Here is an 18,654-nt window from a genome sequence, read left to right on the forward strand (position 1 = left end):
AAAGGACACGCAGGTGTGAAGGTGCGGTTAAGGTGCACTACCAGCAAGGAGCGTTAACCCCAAAACAAATTCCACAACGGGGAGTTGAACCAGCAGTCACTGCAGTTGGACAATATCACCCCATGTTAGTTATGTTCAGGGTTAAGATCTGTTTTCATAATCTTTTCTTAATAACAGTTTCTTATTATTTTTCATAGATTTTAATGTCTATAATTATGCAAATATTATGCTCATTTTATGTCCATGTCTATTTTCTGTCTACACCACTGCTGTGAAGCACTTTGGGCTGCAACTATTGTATCAAAGGTGCCATACAAATAACGTTTTAAGGAGAATTAAGGAGAACCACAGGCATTGTGTAAAAAAGGTTGTTTTAGAGTTGATATATAAGTGTAATTTTGTATGGCCATGTTGGATATCTGATTTGCCTTATTTCTTTCTTTTTTAATACACAATACACTTTCTCTGCAATCAAGTCTCCTGAGTCTTCATTAAATATTATCATCAGTGTAATTGCTCCTCCTTATTCCGTAGTCAGAATCTTCTGATTATGGTTAGCCGTCATACTTGCAGATACATACAGTAAAGGTGTGCCTAATGAGCCATTGCCAAGCTTATGTATGTACCGTTTGGTCTGCAGACAACAGGACAGTAGCCAGCAGTGTAACTAGTAAGACTAGGGAAGGGATATGTACAGATATAGTATATACAGATATGTAAAAGGGATTATATGCAGGTATTTGCAGACATAAATCAAATAAAATCCAATTTATTTGTAAGGCCCGACAACACACGTTAATGTCCCCATGGGCCGTCCCCATGGGCCGTCTTCTTTAAACAAGTCAAGAAGAAACATCACAATAAATCAAGAACAAAACAAAAAACACCATGAAATCCAAAAGAAAATGTAAAATAAATAAATGCAACACTTCAAGACATACCCCACGCGAAGGTAAGGAAAAACTAACTAAAAACCTAGCAATAGGAAAAAAGCACCACAGGCAATGTGGAGGGGAGAAGCCTTAGAAGGGCCGTTCAAGGGGGGATCTCCCTTCTTAGATGTCGGTGATAGAAAACTTCTGATGGCTTTGAAATTGCTGAACACCTCCCTCATATCATAGTAATGTCCTCTGTAGTGTTATTATTGCAGTCATATTGACTCGTAGCCACAAACAAGACAATATCTGCTTCATAGATCTTAGGTGGAAAACAATAACTGTTAAGACACATTTGTATTACCATCCCTGCCGTGATTACCACCAGCAACCTCAGCTAAACATCCAACAACATCAACATACAGTCCAGTTCTGTCTTCATTAGATCTATTTTAGCTAAATAGTGATGCAGTAAACATTGTTGTCCACAAGATGGCAGACCTGAGAAAGACATTTGTCTTGTTTACATCAGGGTCCCCCATTTTCAATTCATATAGACATTTATGACATACACAACATACATGACATTTATGGCATAGGGACATATAGGTATTTAGTACTGATACATTTGTGACATAAACGGTATTCAAATATACAGTACTGTTACCCCTAGATCCTGACAGAGTATATACATATGATGGAGGGGACTGTACATTAAGAGGGGGTGGGTGGGTGGGTGGGAGAGAAATATACATACGGTGGGGTGGAGACTGTACGTTTGGAGGGGGTGGGTGGGTGGGAGAGAAATATACATACGGCGGGGAAGGAATATATACATGCGGTGGGGAGGAGACTGTCTATTGGGAGGTGGTGGGGGGTTTGGGCATTTACGGTGGCCAGTTTCGAATTGCAGCCTCCCGTAGGTGCTCTTTAAGAGCGGTTTTGAATGTGGGTAGGGATTCACATTCCTTTACAGCTTTGGGTAGGGCGTTCCACATTGATGTGTCATAATTGCGAAACGTGTTTAGTCCCTTGTTTGAGCGAATCTGGGTTTAACATGATTTGTTGAGCTTCCTCTGGTGTAGTGGTTGTGGTATTCACTGACCTTTGGGAAGTATTTTGACATGTACATGGGTACCTTAGTCGTATAGTGTATCTTGTAGACCAGGCCCATTGCAAGTTGCTGTACTCTGTCGTCTACTCTAAGCCATCCTAGGTTGTCAAAGTGGGCAGGGGTGAGGTGGGTTCTGGGGGTAAGGTCAAGTAGTAGTCTGACCAGTTTGTTTTGTGATGTTTGTAATCTTGTTTTTAGCGCCTTTGAGGTGCTTTGGTAACATGAAGTGCACGCATAGTCGTAGTACCCTTGAATGAGTGCTCCTGCCAGAGTCTTCAGGGTATTCTTGTTTACCAGAGAGGAGATCCGGTACAAGAATCTAGTTCGTTGGTTGACTTTTTTTATTACATTGGATGCCATTTTGTCACAGGAAAGATTTGCCTCTAGGATGGAACCCAGGTAGGTCTTTCCTTGTGACAATATTGTCACCCACTGTAACTGAGAAGCCGTCGGTCTTGCTGAGTTTGTTATTTGAACCGAAGAGAATGGACTCTGTTTTGCCCATGTGTAACGATAGTTTGTTATCAGTGAGCCATATGCAGATTTTGCCTAGTTCCGAGCTGAGGGTTTTTTCAACCTGCAACTTGTTCTTGTCAGAGACCAGCAGGGCTGAGTCGTCCGCAAACAGGAACAAGTTGCAGTCACAGGCTGACGACATGTCATTTGCATAAATTAGGAACAGTAGCGGTCCTAGTATGCTTCCTTGTGGAACACCACAGCTCACTGTGAGGGGGGGGGGGGATAGAGTACCGTTTACCTCTACCATCTGTTCTCTCCCCTCCAGGTAGGATTGCATCCAGCTCACTGATAAATTATCAAAACCAATTGCTTTTAGCTTGTCAATCAGAATGGAGTGATTGACAGTGTCGAAGGCCTTTTGTAGGTCCAGCATGACCAATGCTGCAGTATTTGCCCGCGTCCACCTCTTGTTTGATGTGGTCGTTCAAATAGAGGAGTCCATTCTCTTCGGTTCAAATAACAAACTCAGCAAGACCGACGACTTCTCAGTTACAGTGGGTGACAATATTGTCACAAGGAAAGATGAAATTACCTACCTGGGTTCCATCCTAGAGGCTAATCTCTCCTGTGACAAAATGGCATCCAGTGTAATAAAAAAAGTCAACCAACGAACTCGATTCTTGTACCGGATCTCCTCTCTGGTAAACAAGAATACCCTGAAGACTCTGGCAGGAGCACTCATTCAAGGGTACTACGACTATGCTTGCACCTCATGGTACCAAAGCACCTCAAAGGCGCTAAAAACAAAATTACAAACATCTCAAAACAAAATGGTCAGACTACTGCTTGACCTTACTCCTAGAAACACCTCACCCCTGCCCACTTTGACAACCTAGGATGGCTTAGAGTAGACGACAGAGTACAGCAACTTGCAATGGGCCTGGTCTACAAGATACACTACACGACCAAGGTACCCATGTACATGTCAAAATACTTCCCAAAGGTCAGTGAATACCACGATCACAACACCAGAGGGAGCGCCACAAATCATGTTAAACCCAGATTCGGCTCAAATAAGGGACTAAACACGTTTCGCAATTATGCCACATCAATGTGGAACGCCCTACCCAAAGCTGTAAAGGAATGTGGATCACTACCCACTTTCAAAACCACTCTCAAGGGACACCTACGGGAGACTGCAATTCAAAACTGGCCCCTGTAAATGTCCTAACCCAACCCCCTCCAATGTACAGTCATTTACCTAGTATGGTTTTGTCAATAGTCCAATGTACAATTTTGCTTGTTTGTACAGTGTCTCCCCCCCCCCTCAATGTACAGTTTTGCTTGTTTATACAGTGTTTCTCCCCCCCCCCCCCCCCCCCCCAATCACCTCCAATGTAAATTACCCAGTATGGTTGACAATATCCCAATGTACCCAACCCCCCCCCACACAACCCCACCCAACCTCCTCCAATGTACAGTTTCTACGTCAAATGTATATACTCCCTTTTCTTGACTCCTTCTGTATCACAAACAGTACTGTATTTGCAAATCTGGTATGTCATAAATATATAGATGTAGCAGTACTGAATATCTGTATGTCATGTATGTCATATATGTCCTGATGAATTGAAAATGGGGGACCCTGATGTAAACAAGACGAAAGTCTTTCTCTGGTCTGCATCCCCTTAACAATTGTGTGTATTGAGCTGTACTGTATTGTACCCATTCTGCAATCTGTTAATAAAGTTTTCAATCAATCAATCAATCAATCAATCAATGTGTCAGTGGAGTGGGATGTTCTGAAGCCAGATTGGAATTCGTAGATTAGATTTTCGTAGACTATTTTCTCCATGACTTTCGAGATGGAGGTAAGAATATAAACAGGGCGGTAGTTGCCTGGGTCTAATTTGCAGAGTTTTACCTTTGTCTCAGTAGGGGAACACAGTCACTGCCACCGCTCTAGGTCACTGCAGGTTACGCACATTTTCAACGCTCTGTGGTGCAACATTTTCCTCTGTATATTGAAGTTCTATTTCATTATGGCTTACGCTCAGCATCATCTGCACTGTACTTCACTTCGTGCACGTGCACTGAATAAAAAATTCCACCATGTACCTTTACATCCCAACATTCGTCTGGCCACACCCCCATCCGCTTACCTTCATAAGCAGGTGTGTGGTCACCTACTCGCCTCCTTCTTCACTTTTACCACAAGGAAGTGCCTTCGGTAGATCCCCACTTGACGAGGTTGTTAGTAGAAGAAAGTTGGAAAACAAAAGAACGGGAAGATACGTTGACATCATATCTTTATTTTCTCTCTCACTATTTTCGAGAAAATACGGCGATATTGTCTTCGTCATTGGAGTGTCTGGAAGATGATGATCATTCTGACCTTCAACGGCTTTTTCGTATTAGGAGCTCACGCCGCTGACATGCTCCCCAACTACAGTCCTTGCTGCGGCTGGATGAGTTGGCCCTCCGGCCATACAGCTGGACTGTGGGAAGCACCGACTGTTGTGAGAAAGCGGTGGCTTCCAGGGTGGGGTAGGTACTGTTTTGCTTGCGAGCTCTGGTTGTTGTTGATGCTGTGGGGGTTAGCTGACAATTTACGAAACGCCGACTCCAGACTGGGGTCCTCTGCTCGGCTTCTTAAACGGCCGTCGGAGGATCTTGGTCTGACGCCCATGATGGTCAATCTAGTGGGCCGCGACCAGGACCTGGTGAACCCAGGATTCTCTGGACGAGCGGATGCTTCTCTGTCCCGTGTAGGCCCCATCTTTCACATAAAAGTGAAAGTACACCCTAACGAGGAAATGTGGGCATAGGATCTTCTTTATCGGGAGTTCCATGCTCAAAGTCGGCTGCAGCCCGAAATGGGAATTGTGCTGGCTCCGCTGTATGTCTGGTAAATCACTGTTGAAAACTGTGTTTGACATTCTTTTTATCGTCCCTCTTAGGATGGGGAGGGACTTGGACAGCGGCCTGTCTGAAGTGTGGCTTGTTATGTCGTTGTGTACAGTTCAGGTGATAGCTGCTTAGTTGGCGTGCTAGTTGTGGCCTATTGTGTTAGCCAGTCAGCTGTTAGCTGCGGCGCTAGCTCGCTGTGTTTACCAGGCTAGTAAACGTTAGCTTGTTGCTATCAGTCGGACGGCTGTTAGCTTAATGCTACACTGTTGAAACGATACTGTGACTATAACATGCTTTAAAACACTCTGACTACGACGTCATCTTTGACAGAGGATGTTAGTCGACCCTACACCCGGTTGCCAGTGCCAGCGAGGACTTCGTCAACATGGAGAACGGCGGCTGGGTGGCGTTGCGGACATACCCTTGTCACCGGCGCAGGAGGTGCTGGGTTCAACTCGGTGTCCCGTTAAACCAGTGTTGCGGTTCTTTCGGCCTGCGTTCTGGGTGAAGGTAGGAGTCCCGACCGGACTTTAAACACTTCTTCTTTTCTTCCCTTCTAAATGTTTTGTAATAACGATGTTTCCAAAACATGTGTTGCTGCAATACATTGAGGATACGACGCGTGTTGTGTGTGAATTGTCTTGTCACTGGTATAGCTTCTCTCTGTAGTGAATCGGCGTTGTTTTTTACGTGTGTAAAAATGAACTGGTTTGGTTGTGATGAGAACATGTGTATTCATGTAACGTTGTACTTGTACCGTGGGTGAACTCACAACTAAGAGGGTTAATTAAACCTGTAAAGCTATGCTTAGTGACATGTGATTGAGGAATGAATCTTTTTCTCAGCCTGTGATGACAATGAACAGTATGTTCACACATTAACAGAGGTGCCTGTTCGCCTTGGTCGTATCAAGGGTAAAGATAGGAGGGGTGTCCCCCCGGTTCCCTGGGGCTTCCCCCCCTCCTCTCAGACATGTTTGGTTACAATATATTGTGTCACTGTGTTGTGGGGATACGATGTAACCCTCAGCTTAATTGCTGGGGTTGTGCTTTCCGCTTGAGAAACTATTTTTTCCTAAAGAAAAGATTGTTTGGTCACTTATCATGTGTGCTTAACAAGGCCTGTGGCCAATACATAATCGAGGATTCTGTCTTCTCTCGTTATGAAAAACGGCGTTCCTCTGTAGTAGGAGTGTACTGTGCCATTTTTTGTTGTGATGAAGGGTTGTGTGTGTCTTTGTGGTCTACAACTGGGTTAGGTTTGGCCCACAGAAGCACATGTGTAAGTCTGGACCGGGGCTCTTAAAGGGGCCCTTTCTGTTCTGTGTTTTTTCCTTAGTAAAACTCAGGTAGCAGGTTATCACATGAGCTATGTGAGGCTGTTCGATGCTTCATGTAGCAGGCTATGACTGTGTCATGCTCTACTTGTCATTACATCGTATCATGGGTGAGGGGTCGTAAAGGGGTGAACTGGTAATCCTTTCCTCCCCTTTTTCTGTTGGTCAGGGGTTAAAACCACCTGTCCTTCAAGGTTCCTGTCACGTTGCTGTTCGGCATGTTACAGGGTAAGAGGGGGGGGGGGGGGGGGGTTTCCTGGTCCCACGCCCTGGAAGATTGGGCGTGTGCACCGCGGAAATTCCCCCGCCATAGAGTATGTCACTGAGCGTGTCTCTGTTGGTAAGACTTCCGTGGGTTGTTCAGGTCCATGTTATGGATCTGTTTCAGGGAGTTGTCAGAGCTCCTCCTCACGAAGCTCCTCCTTGGGGAAAAGTGCCTTCTGTGAGTTCGGACTCTCCTTCCCTGTGAGGGAGCCGCCTCAGAGTTTCAGAGCCTCCTCCTCAGATTGTCAAGGTGAGTAGAACTTCAAAAAGGAGTTCTGCTCTATTGTGTGTGTATTCGATTCAATTCGATTATTGAGTGTGTATTGGTTCAATGCCTCCTCCTCGGAGAGCCCTAACCCAAGTGTTACATAGCTCAATGTTGCAATATATTCTTTTCAATCTATACAGCTCGCGTGGGAAGTCTCTCTGGGGATTTCCGTCTCCTCCCTGTGGCGAGGGTGGCGGGATGTAAAAATGTAAACTATTTTTACCCTCAGCTGCGTCACGTGGGATTCATGTCAGTCTGTGTTTCTTTCTTTTTTAAATAAAAAGAGGAAGGAACATGAAGCACGACGGCTCTGTGTCGTTCTCCCAGGCGACTTGGAGGAACAATGTCTGGTGTCTTGCTAGACTATCCATTGATGTGTTTGGGTCTCGACGTATACATAGTGCTGGCTCGGGGTGTTTCTGTTAAGAATCACGCAGGGGGCTAAGTGCGCCTTGGTTGCTCGTTATTAAAACAGCGTTTTTATAGGGCAACTGGGATGGAGTTTTGTCTCTTCCGAGCACCAGTTTACTAGGTTGTCTCGATGAATTCTCGTTCATATCTGGGGGATGTTAACGGAATAGATCAGAACATAGGTAGAGAGGTCTCACGCCCTTGGGGTGGGCCACTGAGCGCGGTACAAATGGGACCGTCTGGGTGGCGCCCTCTTTTCATGTTTTAGATCGACACGCATACCTACCCCCTCTTCTGGAGTGGGTATGTCGGCGTGGTTAGGGCACGGGACTGGTTCTGGTCACGCTGGTCCAGGTCAGTTAACCCGTTGTCCACCGGGGATGCAGATCTGCTGTTCTGGTACCCTGAGGGACTTGTGCTTTTTTTGGGGGGGAAAATGCCGGGTCGGCCCGGGTGTCACAGGGTTAGGCGTTATGGAGACCCTTTGTTGGGTACATGTTGTACTCTGCACTATCGTAATGGCTTACGGCCATACCAACCTGAACGCGCCCGATCTCGTCCGATCTCGGAAGCTAAGCAGGTTCGGTCCTGGTTAGTACTTGGTTGGGAGACCGCCTGGGAATACCAAGTGCGGTATGCTTAGGGCTGGTTCTCCATTCTTTTCGCTCCTCTCTCACGCGTGGCGAAGAGGGGGCTGTTGGGGTGGTCTTTTGGACCTCCTCTGGTAACCCTGTGTGCTTCCCGAGCCGCCGGGCCCGGTCCGAAGTAATGTTTCGTCGACCCGTAGGCCTGGAATAACCCTTTTTTGGAAACTGAAACACTTGTACTGTGGTATAGCCAGTGTATACCCGCAGGTGTGTTTTGGAGTTTTTTCTTGAGGGGTTATAGGAACAACCACCGTCTGTGTACCGAGAGGGTGGTTGATTCCCTGGTGTGTTGGAGCAGAGTCAACTCCCGGGTTACCCGGTTGAGTGTGCCCCTGCACGTTCATGACGTCTGCCAATCGTGTCAGCCTTCTCTGCCTCGACCCCTCTGGGTGTTTTTTTTTTAATGGAGGCTTTGTCATGGTGCTCAACAACCCAGCATACGCCCCTTCCGCCGGGGGGGGGCTGTTTTCAGTTGACCCCTTTGGCGCCTGTCTCGTCCGCAGTGCTCCAGGCTCAGGTCTACAGCCTGCTGCCTGGTTTCCCCGGTGCGCTGCCTGCTTCCGTTGGTTAACTTTTTTGAGTGCTTTACGGCCATGCTGACTGCCTGTGTTGCAGGGTCAGTGTGCCAGGCGGTGTACTATTGGGGGGAAAGGGCCCGCTCTTGGAGGGGCCCTGTCTGAATACGCTGGCGATGTGGGGGGCGGTGTCACTAAGTGACCGCCTGGTGGGGTCTTGATGCCTGGCGTCATTGACCTCTCCGGGCCCCCATTTTCCAGGGGATCCAGTCCCTTCAGTGGGTCTGGGTCTTCCTTCACGCTCCGCTGCTACGGCCTTGCCACAGGGTTGAGTTTGCTCTTGACCCCGTGATTTTGGGGGCAGTAACGAGGGTTGTTCCTTCCGTTCGTGCCCTGGTGGCATGCGGGTTGTGCGTGTGCGTAGTCGTGGGGTCAAGCCACGGTCTGCTCACCCTGTGCGTTGAGTTGCTTGAGTTCTTCTTCGCACGGTCTGATCCGTCTCCCTCCCGTCCTCCAATAGGGAGGGTATCCCTCCATTAGGGAGGGTCGGGGGGCTCGGTCCTCCCCGGTCTGATGGTTGTGGGGGGCCTCAGCGGGGTACATTTGACGAGCTATGGCTCCCGCTCAGCTCCTCTTGTGCAGATGATGCTGAGCGTAAGCCATAATGAAATAGAACGTAAGGTTATGTATATAACCAAGTTCTATGAATTATGGTGACGCTCAGCATCAGACGCCGCTGCGGCCCTTGATCTCGCCTTGTGGTGAAAGTTTGGGAAGGAGGCGAGTAGGTGACCACACACCTGCTTATGAAGGTAAGCGGATGGGGGTGTGGCCAAACGAATGTTGGGATGTAAAGGTACATGGTGGAATTTTTTATTCAGTGCATGTGCATGAAGTGAAGTACAGTGCAGATTATGCTGAGCGTCACCATAATTCATAGAACTTGGTTATACATAACCTTACGTTATCGAAGGCCATATCCGTGAGTCTTTAATTATGATTGCAGAAAGTAAATAGTTATTGTTAATTTAGTAGATCATTAAAATAGCTGTTTTCTCAGTTAGCATGAAGCAAATATGTTTGCTTATAGCTACCAGTCTGTAGACTTTGTAGCCTAGATGAAAAATACATTATTATGGGATCTGTATACTGTACATTTACTTACTCTGATTCAAATATTTCTGTGAAAATACTTTTGGTTATTAGATGATGTATGTTTTAAGAGTACTGGCCAACCGTTCTCCTTTGCCTGGAAATGTCCACTTTTCACGCCCCCTGCCCGGGGCGTCCGGTGGGGTTTTCTAAATTCATGAAAATCTCCGGTTTTCATTGTTTTTCACGGTACCGTTAAGAGCCTTTATTGGTGAACATTTTTGTATTGATTCATGTTTCAGTTTCACAGTCAAGTCATGTCTCAGTAAACTCAAAGACAACGCAAACCCCTCAGTCTAAGAGTCTTTCTGTGCATATTGGATTGTTTAGCTTGCTGGATAACCTGCTTCAACCACGAGGCGGAGGCCAGTACAGTTGCACTGTAAAACCCAATAAGTTTCCAGAACTTAAAAAAATTGAGGCAACCCCCTGCCTCAAATTTTTTAAGTTGATAAACTCAAATGTTTTCAGTTGGCTAAGACTTACAATTCTCAGTTAAGGCAACTCAAATATGGTCAGTTACTGTGACTTAAGGTACTCAGTTAAGTCAAATCAAATACATTCAGTTACTGTGACTTACAGTTCTCAGTTAAGGCAATTCAAATAGGGTCAGTTGCTGTGACTTAAGGTTCTCAAGTGGAGGCAACTCAAATATATTCAGCTACTGTGACTTACAGTTCTCAGTTAGGGCAATTCAAATATGTTCAGTTACTGTGACTTAAGGTTCTCAAGTGGAGGCAATTCAAATATGTTCAGTTACTGTGACTTAAGGTTATCAAGTGGAGGCAACTCAAATATGTTCAGTTACAGTGACTTAAAGTGTCCTTTCCATTGTGTTTAAAGTGACCGTTTGTGTGCGAGCGAATGCAGCATGTGTGTTGTGTGTGTATGTGTGTGCTCATGTGTACTGTGTGGAGAGATCAGTGTTTAATGTTCTGATTGAAGTCGGGCTTGAGAGAAAATGTGGGAAGGTCACAGCAGCTTGTGTGTGTGTGCTCTTGTGCGTGTGTGTCCATATCCTCCCCCTCTGTCGAAGTTTTGTCTGTCACGCTTTTAAACCACACACACACATCTGCAGTCCATTTGGAATATCCTCTTCCCCCTTCAGTACAACCTCCCCCGCATGATGCAACACGAAGCTCCTGCTCGGACTTTCAACCCTCTTTTAAACTATCAGTTGGTCTTGGCAGAGCCGGGCTGGTAAACTGCTCCAGAACCTCTGAAGGTAGGGAACAATATTCTGTTTATACTATTCTTAAAAGTAGAGGAGGTCCACGCTCATTTGTACAGATAGAAAGTCCTAGTATTCCCAACACAACTCAGGAGGCAGGAGAGCACCACTAATAGATGCCTTGACACTATTAAGAATTACTATAAGAATGTCCATTTTGTTTTGCTCGTTGTATTGAGATTGCCTTTTTGCATGGATGTTAAGTTGGAGGCTACATTGCTTTCTCTCTCTGGAAGTGAACAGGAAACATGCAAAAATGTAATAATTCCCCATGTGGAATGCTAGTTTGCATGTAGACTTTGTGTTCCTTGTACTGTAGCTGGAAGAGTTACTGTTGGATATATAGCCTACTATAAATAATTTTCTGGGCAGAAATACCATGAGATTAGTGAGGTAGTATGCAATGCTGTTTGTATTGGAGATTAGCCACATGCATTCCCCCCTCGACTCTAAATTCTTAAAGGGATATTTCATTTTGTTAATTTCTTTAAATGTGCAAACCATGTTTGCAAGTTCACAGACAATCAACCACCAATTGATGTCTCTCCTCAGGTAACGACGGTCACGTTACACTCCTCGTTCTATTTTAATGATCTAGTCTAAAAATCATTCTTCTAAACACATCCAGTTTACTATGTTCATAGTGGTTGAGTCATTTTGCCTTAAAAAAGCCTGAACACACGGTGACCACAGAACACCAAGGGGTGCAATGTATCCATTCTTATTTTGACCATAACTTGTACATCTGAAAACTTTTTAAATGTTTTTCTCTATAAGGCATTATAGAGAACTGAGATTTATTCATGTTAACTTCTCACGCAAACTGACATCCATTTCCTTTCTCTCCCCAATAGTTGAAGCATGGGGATTCTCCCGGGAATGACTGCTGTGGCCCTGCTGGTGAGTGTAGCCTGTCTGTGTGGTCCTCCTGGCGTCCTGGGGGGCAAGATCCTTGTGTTTCCAGTGGACGGCAGCCACTGGGTCAACATGAACCTATTAATCCAGGGCCTCCACGCCAGGGGTCACGAGGTCACCGTGGTCCGTACGGCCACCAGCTGGTACATCAGGGAGGAATCTGAGCACTATCGCTCCATCACCATCGCCCTGCCTGAGGCCATCAGCATAGAGGAGCAAGACTTCTTCGTCACCTTCCTGGTCAAGATGTTGGCCATCCAGAGGGAGGGAGCATCTCTGACAGCCTTTGCGTCCTTCCACTGGGAAATGCTAATGGCGTTGTCAGGGATGCACAAACAGGCCAGCCAGTTGGCGGTGGAAATGCTGGAAAATGAGGCTCTGATGCAGAGTCTTAAGGACACTCACTACGACATGGCTCTCCTGGACCCGGGTTTGCCCGCAGGGGTTCTGGTGGCCCACAAGCTCAAGCTCCCCACTGTTTTTAACGTGAGATGGATCACCAGTGGAGAGGGGCATTTTGTTGTGGCTCCTTCACCGGTGTCCTATGTCCCCGCCTCCGGGTGTACAGTCCCAGACAGGATGAGCTTCAGTCAAAGGGTCAAGAACATGTTCCACTATTTCCTCAACATATGCATTGATCGCTTCGTCGTCAGCCCTCACTATGACAGGCTGGTGGAGAGGTACTTCAAGCCAGATGTGAACTTTTACAATCTTTTGCAGGGCACAGATATTTGGCTAATGAGAGTGGACTTCGTCTTCGAGTTCCCCAGGCCTACCATGCCGAACATCATCTACATCGGTGGCTTTCAGTGTAAGCCCTCTGAGCCTTTATCCGCGGAGCTGGAGGAGTTTGTTCAAAGCTCCGGCGAGCATGGTGTCATTCTGATGTCGCTCGGTACCCTGGTCAAAGGTCTACCCGTGGAGATCACATCTGAGATCGCCGCTGCCTTTGCCCTGCTTCCACAGAAGGTCATATGGAGGCACATGGGTGACCGGCCAAGCAATTTGGGCAACAACACGCTACTGGTGGAGTGGATGCCCCAGAACAACCTATTAGGTCACCCAAAGGTCAAAGCCTTTGTGGCCCATGGCGGCACTAACGGAGTCTACGAGTCCATTTACCACGGAGTGCCAGTCGTAGGCCTGCCACTTCTGTTTGACCAGTTTGAGAACCTTTTAAGGCTGGAGACGCGGGGCGCTGCCAAGGTGTTGGACGTGACCAAACTCACCAGCCAGAGCTTTCTAGAAGCGACGCAAGAGGTTCTTCATGATCCCTCCTACAGAAGAAACATGGAGCGTCTCTCGAGTCTCCATCGGGACAAGCCGGAGCATCCTTTAAACACGGCCTTCTACTGGATTGAGTTTGTCATGAGGCATAAAGGAGCTGCTCACTTACGCACAGAGTCATACAAGATGCCCTGGTACTCGTATCACTCTCTGGATGTGGTATGCCTCCTGCTGGGGGGGCTGTTTGTGCTGATGGCCATCACAGTGGGATCGATATGTTTCCTGTGCCTCAGACTGTTCAGGAAGAGCAAACCTAAGCAGGAGTAGTGATTGGCTCTTCAAACTAATCATTCGTCCCATACGCCGACAACACACAGTTGAATGATTTACTTGTGTCTGTATAAATTAACAAGTATAAACATTGTAAAGGCAGTCATATAATATTCAGATACATGGCAGTAATATATAAGTTCAATTGACTATCAGGAGTGGTGCAAACAACACAATCAACATGCAATTAAGACGATAGGTTTCAGTGCTTGATACAAGGGTACAGAAATCAGCACCTCCTCCACACTGCCATTGACAGCAGATACTGAACAACACCCTGTTAACTGCACTAGCCCTCCTTCTAGTGAGTTTAAACCAGGTTACCATTTGGAAAAGAGGTTTATTTATGGCAAAACTCTTGATAATGTTTCATCAGCAGCTATTATCTAATACGCTGATCTAAGAAAACACTGACACGTCTTTTGACCGAGCTACCATCGATGCAGGCCTGGGAGACAGTCATCAAGTGTCTTGACACCTTGCTATTAAAAATAGAGAATCGCTGCACTACATAAAGTTTCATCTCTGGATGGATTTTAACAATGAAGATTCAGTCAAACACCGTAGTGACCGTATATGTGTCATGTTTACAACCAATTAAACATTCAGAAGCAATCAATGTGATGTGCTTTAGTTTATCAGAATTCTATTAGGCCTTTATGATTCATTGCCTAGAGAACTAATGTTTGTCCTGAGGCAGTGTGTGAACTCCCATTGGATACAACATGGTTTCATCCGAAAACTTAAATAAAGTACTAATCGACCACAGTAAAAAAGATACATAATGTATGTTACATGTTATAGCCATAAGTAAGCCAGTATATTTACTTATTGTATAAGTAATTTATTTACATTTCAAACACACCCTGATACAAACACAGCAATACTATGATGATGATTTGTTTTAACATTTAAGATCAGATAAGATATTCCTTTAATGATCCCCTTGGGGAAATTCAGGTGTCATAGCAGCATGGGGGAGGGGGGAGGGGAGGTACATGTAGAAGACATGGTACAGGTCAGAAATTATAGTACAGTGGAGAAGTAAAATAGAATAAAAAAAAGGCAGTGTAAACAATATAACAATATAATTAACTCTATAAATGCACATATGGGCAACAAGGTGCAATATGTAAGGGATAATGTATAGCTACGAGGTCATTGTCGCAAAATAATTGACCGACACAGAGTTTAAAATACCGAGGCGCCTCGCCGAGGTGTTTTAAACGTCAGTGAAAGTCAATTATTTTGCGACAATGACCGAGTATAGCTATACATTATCCCGCTTATTACATGGCTAACTTACTAACAATATACCTAATTCATTTTACACCATCGACAAGACGAGATCAAATGCAGACGCAGTTGTTCTGTGGCTCTGTCAGCCCAAATAAAGTTATAATTACCGTACTTTTCGGACTATAAGCCGCGGCTTTTTTCCCAATTTTTCGACCCTGCGGCTTATATACCGGTGCGGCTTATATGTGGACAAAACCCGAAAATCGAAATATTACTTTTTTTACTGCATTGAAATGTTATTTATCTGTTCCCTTATTTGCTAAACTTAATACAACTTGTAAATGAGTTAATGTTATTTGTCCGACAGTATTGTGTCCCAATGGGAGTCATTCTCTGTAGAGGTGAGAACTTAAAGCTCAATATAAGAACGGCCATGCACCACCACTCACAGAATCGAGAAAGAGCAATCAATCTGTCAATCCTTTCCGTGTCCGGGCCGGGTGAGGTTTCCCGTGTCGAGACAAATTAAGCCGCAGGCTCCACTCCTTACATTATGGTAATTAAACATTAAAACACATGCGGCTTATATATGTACACATCATTCAATTTAGCTGCTGCGGCTTATAGTCAGGTGCGGCTTATAGTGCGAAAAGTACGGTATTTTCGCCGGCAGCCCGGCAGGTGTGTCTGATTGCACTGAAACAGTGTGTGTCAGTGGGGCTTGATTACTCCAGCTGCGAAAAACAATAATCACCGGTGGTTATCGAAAAATAATTCACCGCTGTCGGGGGATATTGACCAATCACAATCAAGCATTTCGGCGAATGTTAAAACTCCATGTAATAAGAGGGTTTAACGGTTATGGTTAAGATTAGGGTTAAGGTTATGGTTAGTTTAAGCCTTAAACTAACCATAACCTTAACCCTAATCTTAACCATAACCGTTAAACCCTCTTATTACATGGAGTTCAGAAAAGTGTCTCAGTAGTTTTGAGGTAAAGGCGCTTCCCATGTGAGTGCCCCGGGTTTTTTCCCCAGCAGGGGAACTCAAATGTTTTCAGAAAATCTTTTTTGAATAGTAATATAATACATATTAACATGTAATACTTATTTATAATACATACACATTGTACATTGTTGTAAATACACCAATATATTACTTATGGCTATATAACATAATGTATGTACCTTTTTTCTGTGGTCAATAAGTACTTTATTTACATTATCTTAAACGAGATGTTTGATAACATTGCAGGCAGAACATTTGGTGTGAGAGAGAAATCTATACACTTTAAAAGAAGCTTAAAGGGGGATTTTTTTTTTACTGTAAATATCTCTAGACCATCGGTTGTCAAAGTGGGGTCCGGGGACATCCAGGGGTCCATGAGGGGGTTCCATGGGGTCCCCAGCTAAATGGGGAGTAGTTCAGTCTCACTAATGTTCTATTCATTGGAAGTCAGCACAATGTATAAGAATTACATAAGTTTCACTCTCCACTGTTGTCTCCCCAAAAGACAGTTGTGGAACTCTGCACAAATCATATCTCAACTACCTGCTCAGATAGGGGTCCCTGGTACAAAGATCTTGTACAATGGGGGTCCACAGCTTGTTACATATCAATTTGGGGGTCCTTGAAAAGGTGTGAGAACCAATGGTTTAGACTACATAGAGCATCTTTATTCCAATAGTATCATGTTGTCACCTTGGAATTTGGCACTGTAATTACATGCAATTTATACTTTATGAAAATAAAATGGTAAAGAAATAAGCCTTATCATTTCTTGAGCCAGCCAGTCGTTTCTGTCTTTTTTGCATCAGGGTACAAGTTAAACAGCTGTAGCCTATGAACTTGTTACATCCAACACTGAATATCATTATTAGCTTCTAGTAACACCTCAGCTCAATCAGTGATTTAGACTGCGAATTAAGCTATATTTTATCATGAAAAACTTACCTAAGGCAGCTTTAATTTTGATAATATATATAGTAGCTGTCACCATACTTTGCACTGACGTATAACACAGTTGGTTTAAAAAGGCACTTCACCAAAAAACAATGCTGATTTATTTTGCACATATTCTCACATACATCCAAAAACAGTTTTGCACACATTCAATTAGTTTGACATTTATTGAAAGTAAATGAGTTTGACTATGGCCACCAGTTATGTCATTGGGGACATTGAATCCTTGTGTTATGTCATGTTAATGAAATGATAAGGTAGCAGGCCCTATCATAGATATCTATAGAACACTAGATAGCTTAAGGCGGAGTCACCAGCGTCACTGAACCGCCGCCATCTTGCTCCAGTTAGCCTTGAGTGAGAGTGAGTGAGCTGCACAGACAAAAATACTCATAACTCGCTGAACTATTGACGGATTTACAAACGGGTTGGTTTGCTATAAACATCAAATATGTAGTTATGATACTGCATACTTTAAAAATTAAAGATGTTTTTTTTACAAACCGCTTGAATCATAGCCACGTTAATAATGCTTGTAATAAACCAAACCGTTTGTAAATCCGTCAATATTTCAGCGAGTTATGAGTATTTTTGGTGGTGTAATTAACACAACACTGATTCAATGTCCCCAATGTCATCACTGGTGGCCATGTTCAAACTCATTTACTCTCAAAACAGTTTTTGCGTGTGAGATTATGCACAAAATAAATCAGCATAGTTTTTTTTGGTGAAGTGCCCCTTTAATGATATTCGTAAGTCGTAAGTAGATAAGTAGTAAGTAAAAGACATTCATAATACAGATATGTTGACACATAGCAGCAAAGGTGTCTGGCATGTTAAACACTCTTTTCACAGATCCATCTGAATGGGGCATCACAAGATCCATCCATCCAGGAGTTGAGGTCCATTTCATTGGTGTCTATGTGTCCACAGTTCTCCCCGAGAGGGTTATACAACTGCCAATTATCAGGCTCTGTCTCTCCCCCGGGCCGGCTTAACCAATATCTGCATGGGGAAAATAGTGAGGACAACTGTGTTATTATCTATCATCAAGCTATTATCATATACGTACCTTCATGACAAGTGGGGAGTTTCACCAAGCAGGATTACACCATTAGCCAGAATTACTGTGTGCAGACCCCGCCCACCCGGGTCACAACCTCTTCAACATGCTCCCCCACGGCAGGCGGCTACGGCTGCCCAAGACACTAAAGTCCCGCCACAGACTGAGTTTCTTCCCCTCAGCGGCTCGCCTGGTTAACGAGTCAGGTGTCCCCCTGCTCCACCCCCCCCTCTATGGCGAGCTGCTAGGGCTGGACTTCTGGACTTGAACTATGCTGCACTGTATCCATGTCCCCTACCACTACCACTGCACTTTACTGTCTTATTGTTGTCTCACTGTTCTGTCCTGTTTTGCACTTATTTATTTATCATTTTTATTATTTTGTTGTTCCTATTTGTGAATAATCATGCACTGAAATGTCAAATCACGTTCCATTTGTACCTGTACAATATGGTGAATAAAGTAATCTGAATCTGAATCTGAATCTGAATCTGAATCACATTCCTAAACTACATATGCAGTAAGGGAGATGGTAGAAGAAATAACAAAGGCAGTTGAAAATTACGAGTGTTCTATTGGTATTTATATTGATCTGCAGAAGGCTTTTGATACGATCACAGCATAATTAGTGAGAAAGTATTGGATACAAGGTATAGCTAACTCTTGGCTGAAGAGCTACTTGGAAAACAGACAGGAATGTGTCAGGATTTAGGATGGTCACTTGTGGAGTACCCCA

At 44.6% G+C, this 18,654-nt stretch overlaps 1 protein-coding gene across 1 annotated transcript; it reads left to right on the top strand.

The window, feature by feature from the left end:
• The first annotated feature begins 11,043 nt into the window (after positions 1 to 11,043).
• LOC311236009 (UDP-glucuronosyltransferase 1A1-like) lies at positions 11,044 to 14,680 on the top strand. Its single transcript, XM_084323578.1, has 2 exons — positions 11,044 to 11,176; positions 12,037 to 14,680. Exon 2 carries the CDS (start codon positions 12,044 to 12,046, stop codon positions 13,649 to 13,651), a length of 1,608 nt encoding a protein of 535 aa, XP_084179704.1. The 5' UTR covers positions 11,044 to 11,176; positions 12,037 to 12,043; the 3' UTR covers positions 13,652 to 14,680.
• Positions 14,681 to 18,654: the final 3,974 nt, after the last annotated feature.

This window comes from Notolepis coatsorum (assembly GCF_963971535.1).
Source record: "Notolepis coatsorum genome assembly, chromosome: 10".
Classification (NCBI taxonomy): Eukaryota; Metazoa; Chordata; class Actinopteri; order Aulopiformes; family Paralepididae; genus Notolepis; species Notolepis coatsorum.

Excerpts from the sequence above, each read along its gene's own strand:
- LOC311236009 (XM_084323578.1), top strand. The coding sequence starts at position 12,044 with ATGGGGATTCTCCCGGGAATGACTGCTGTGGCCCTGCTGGTGAGTGTA.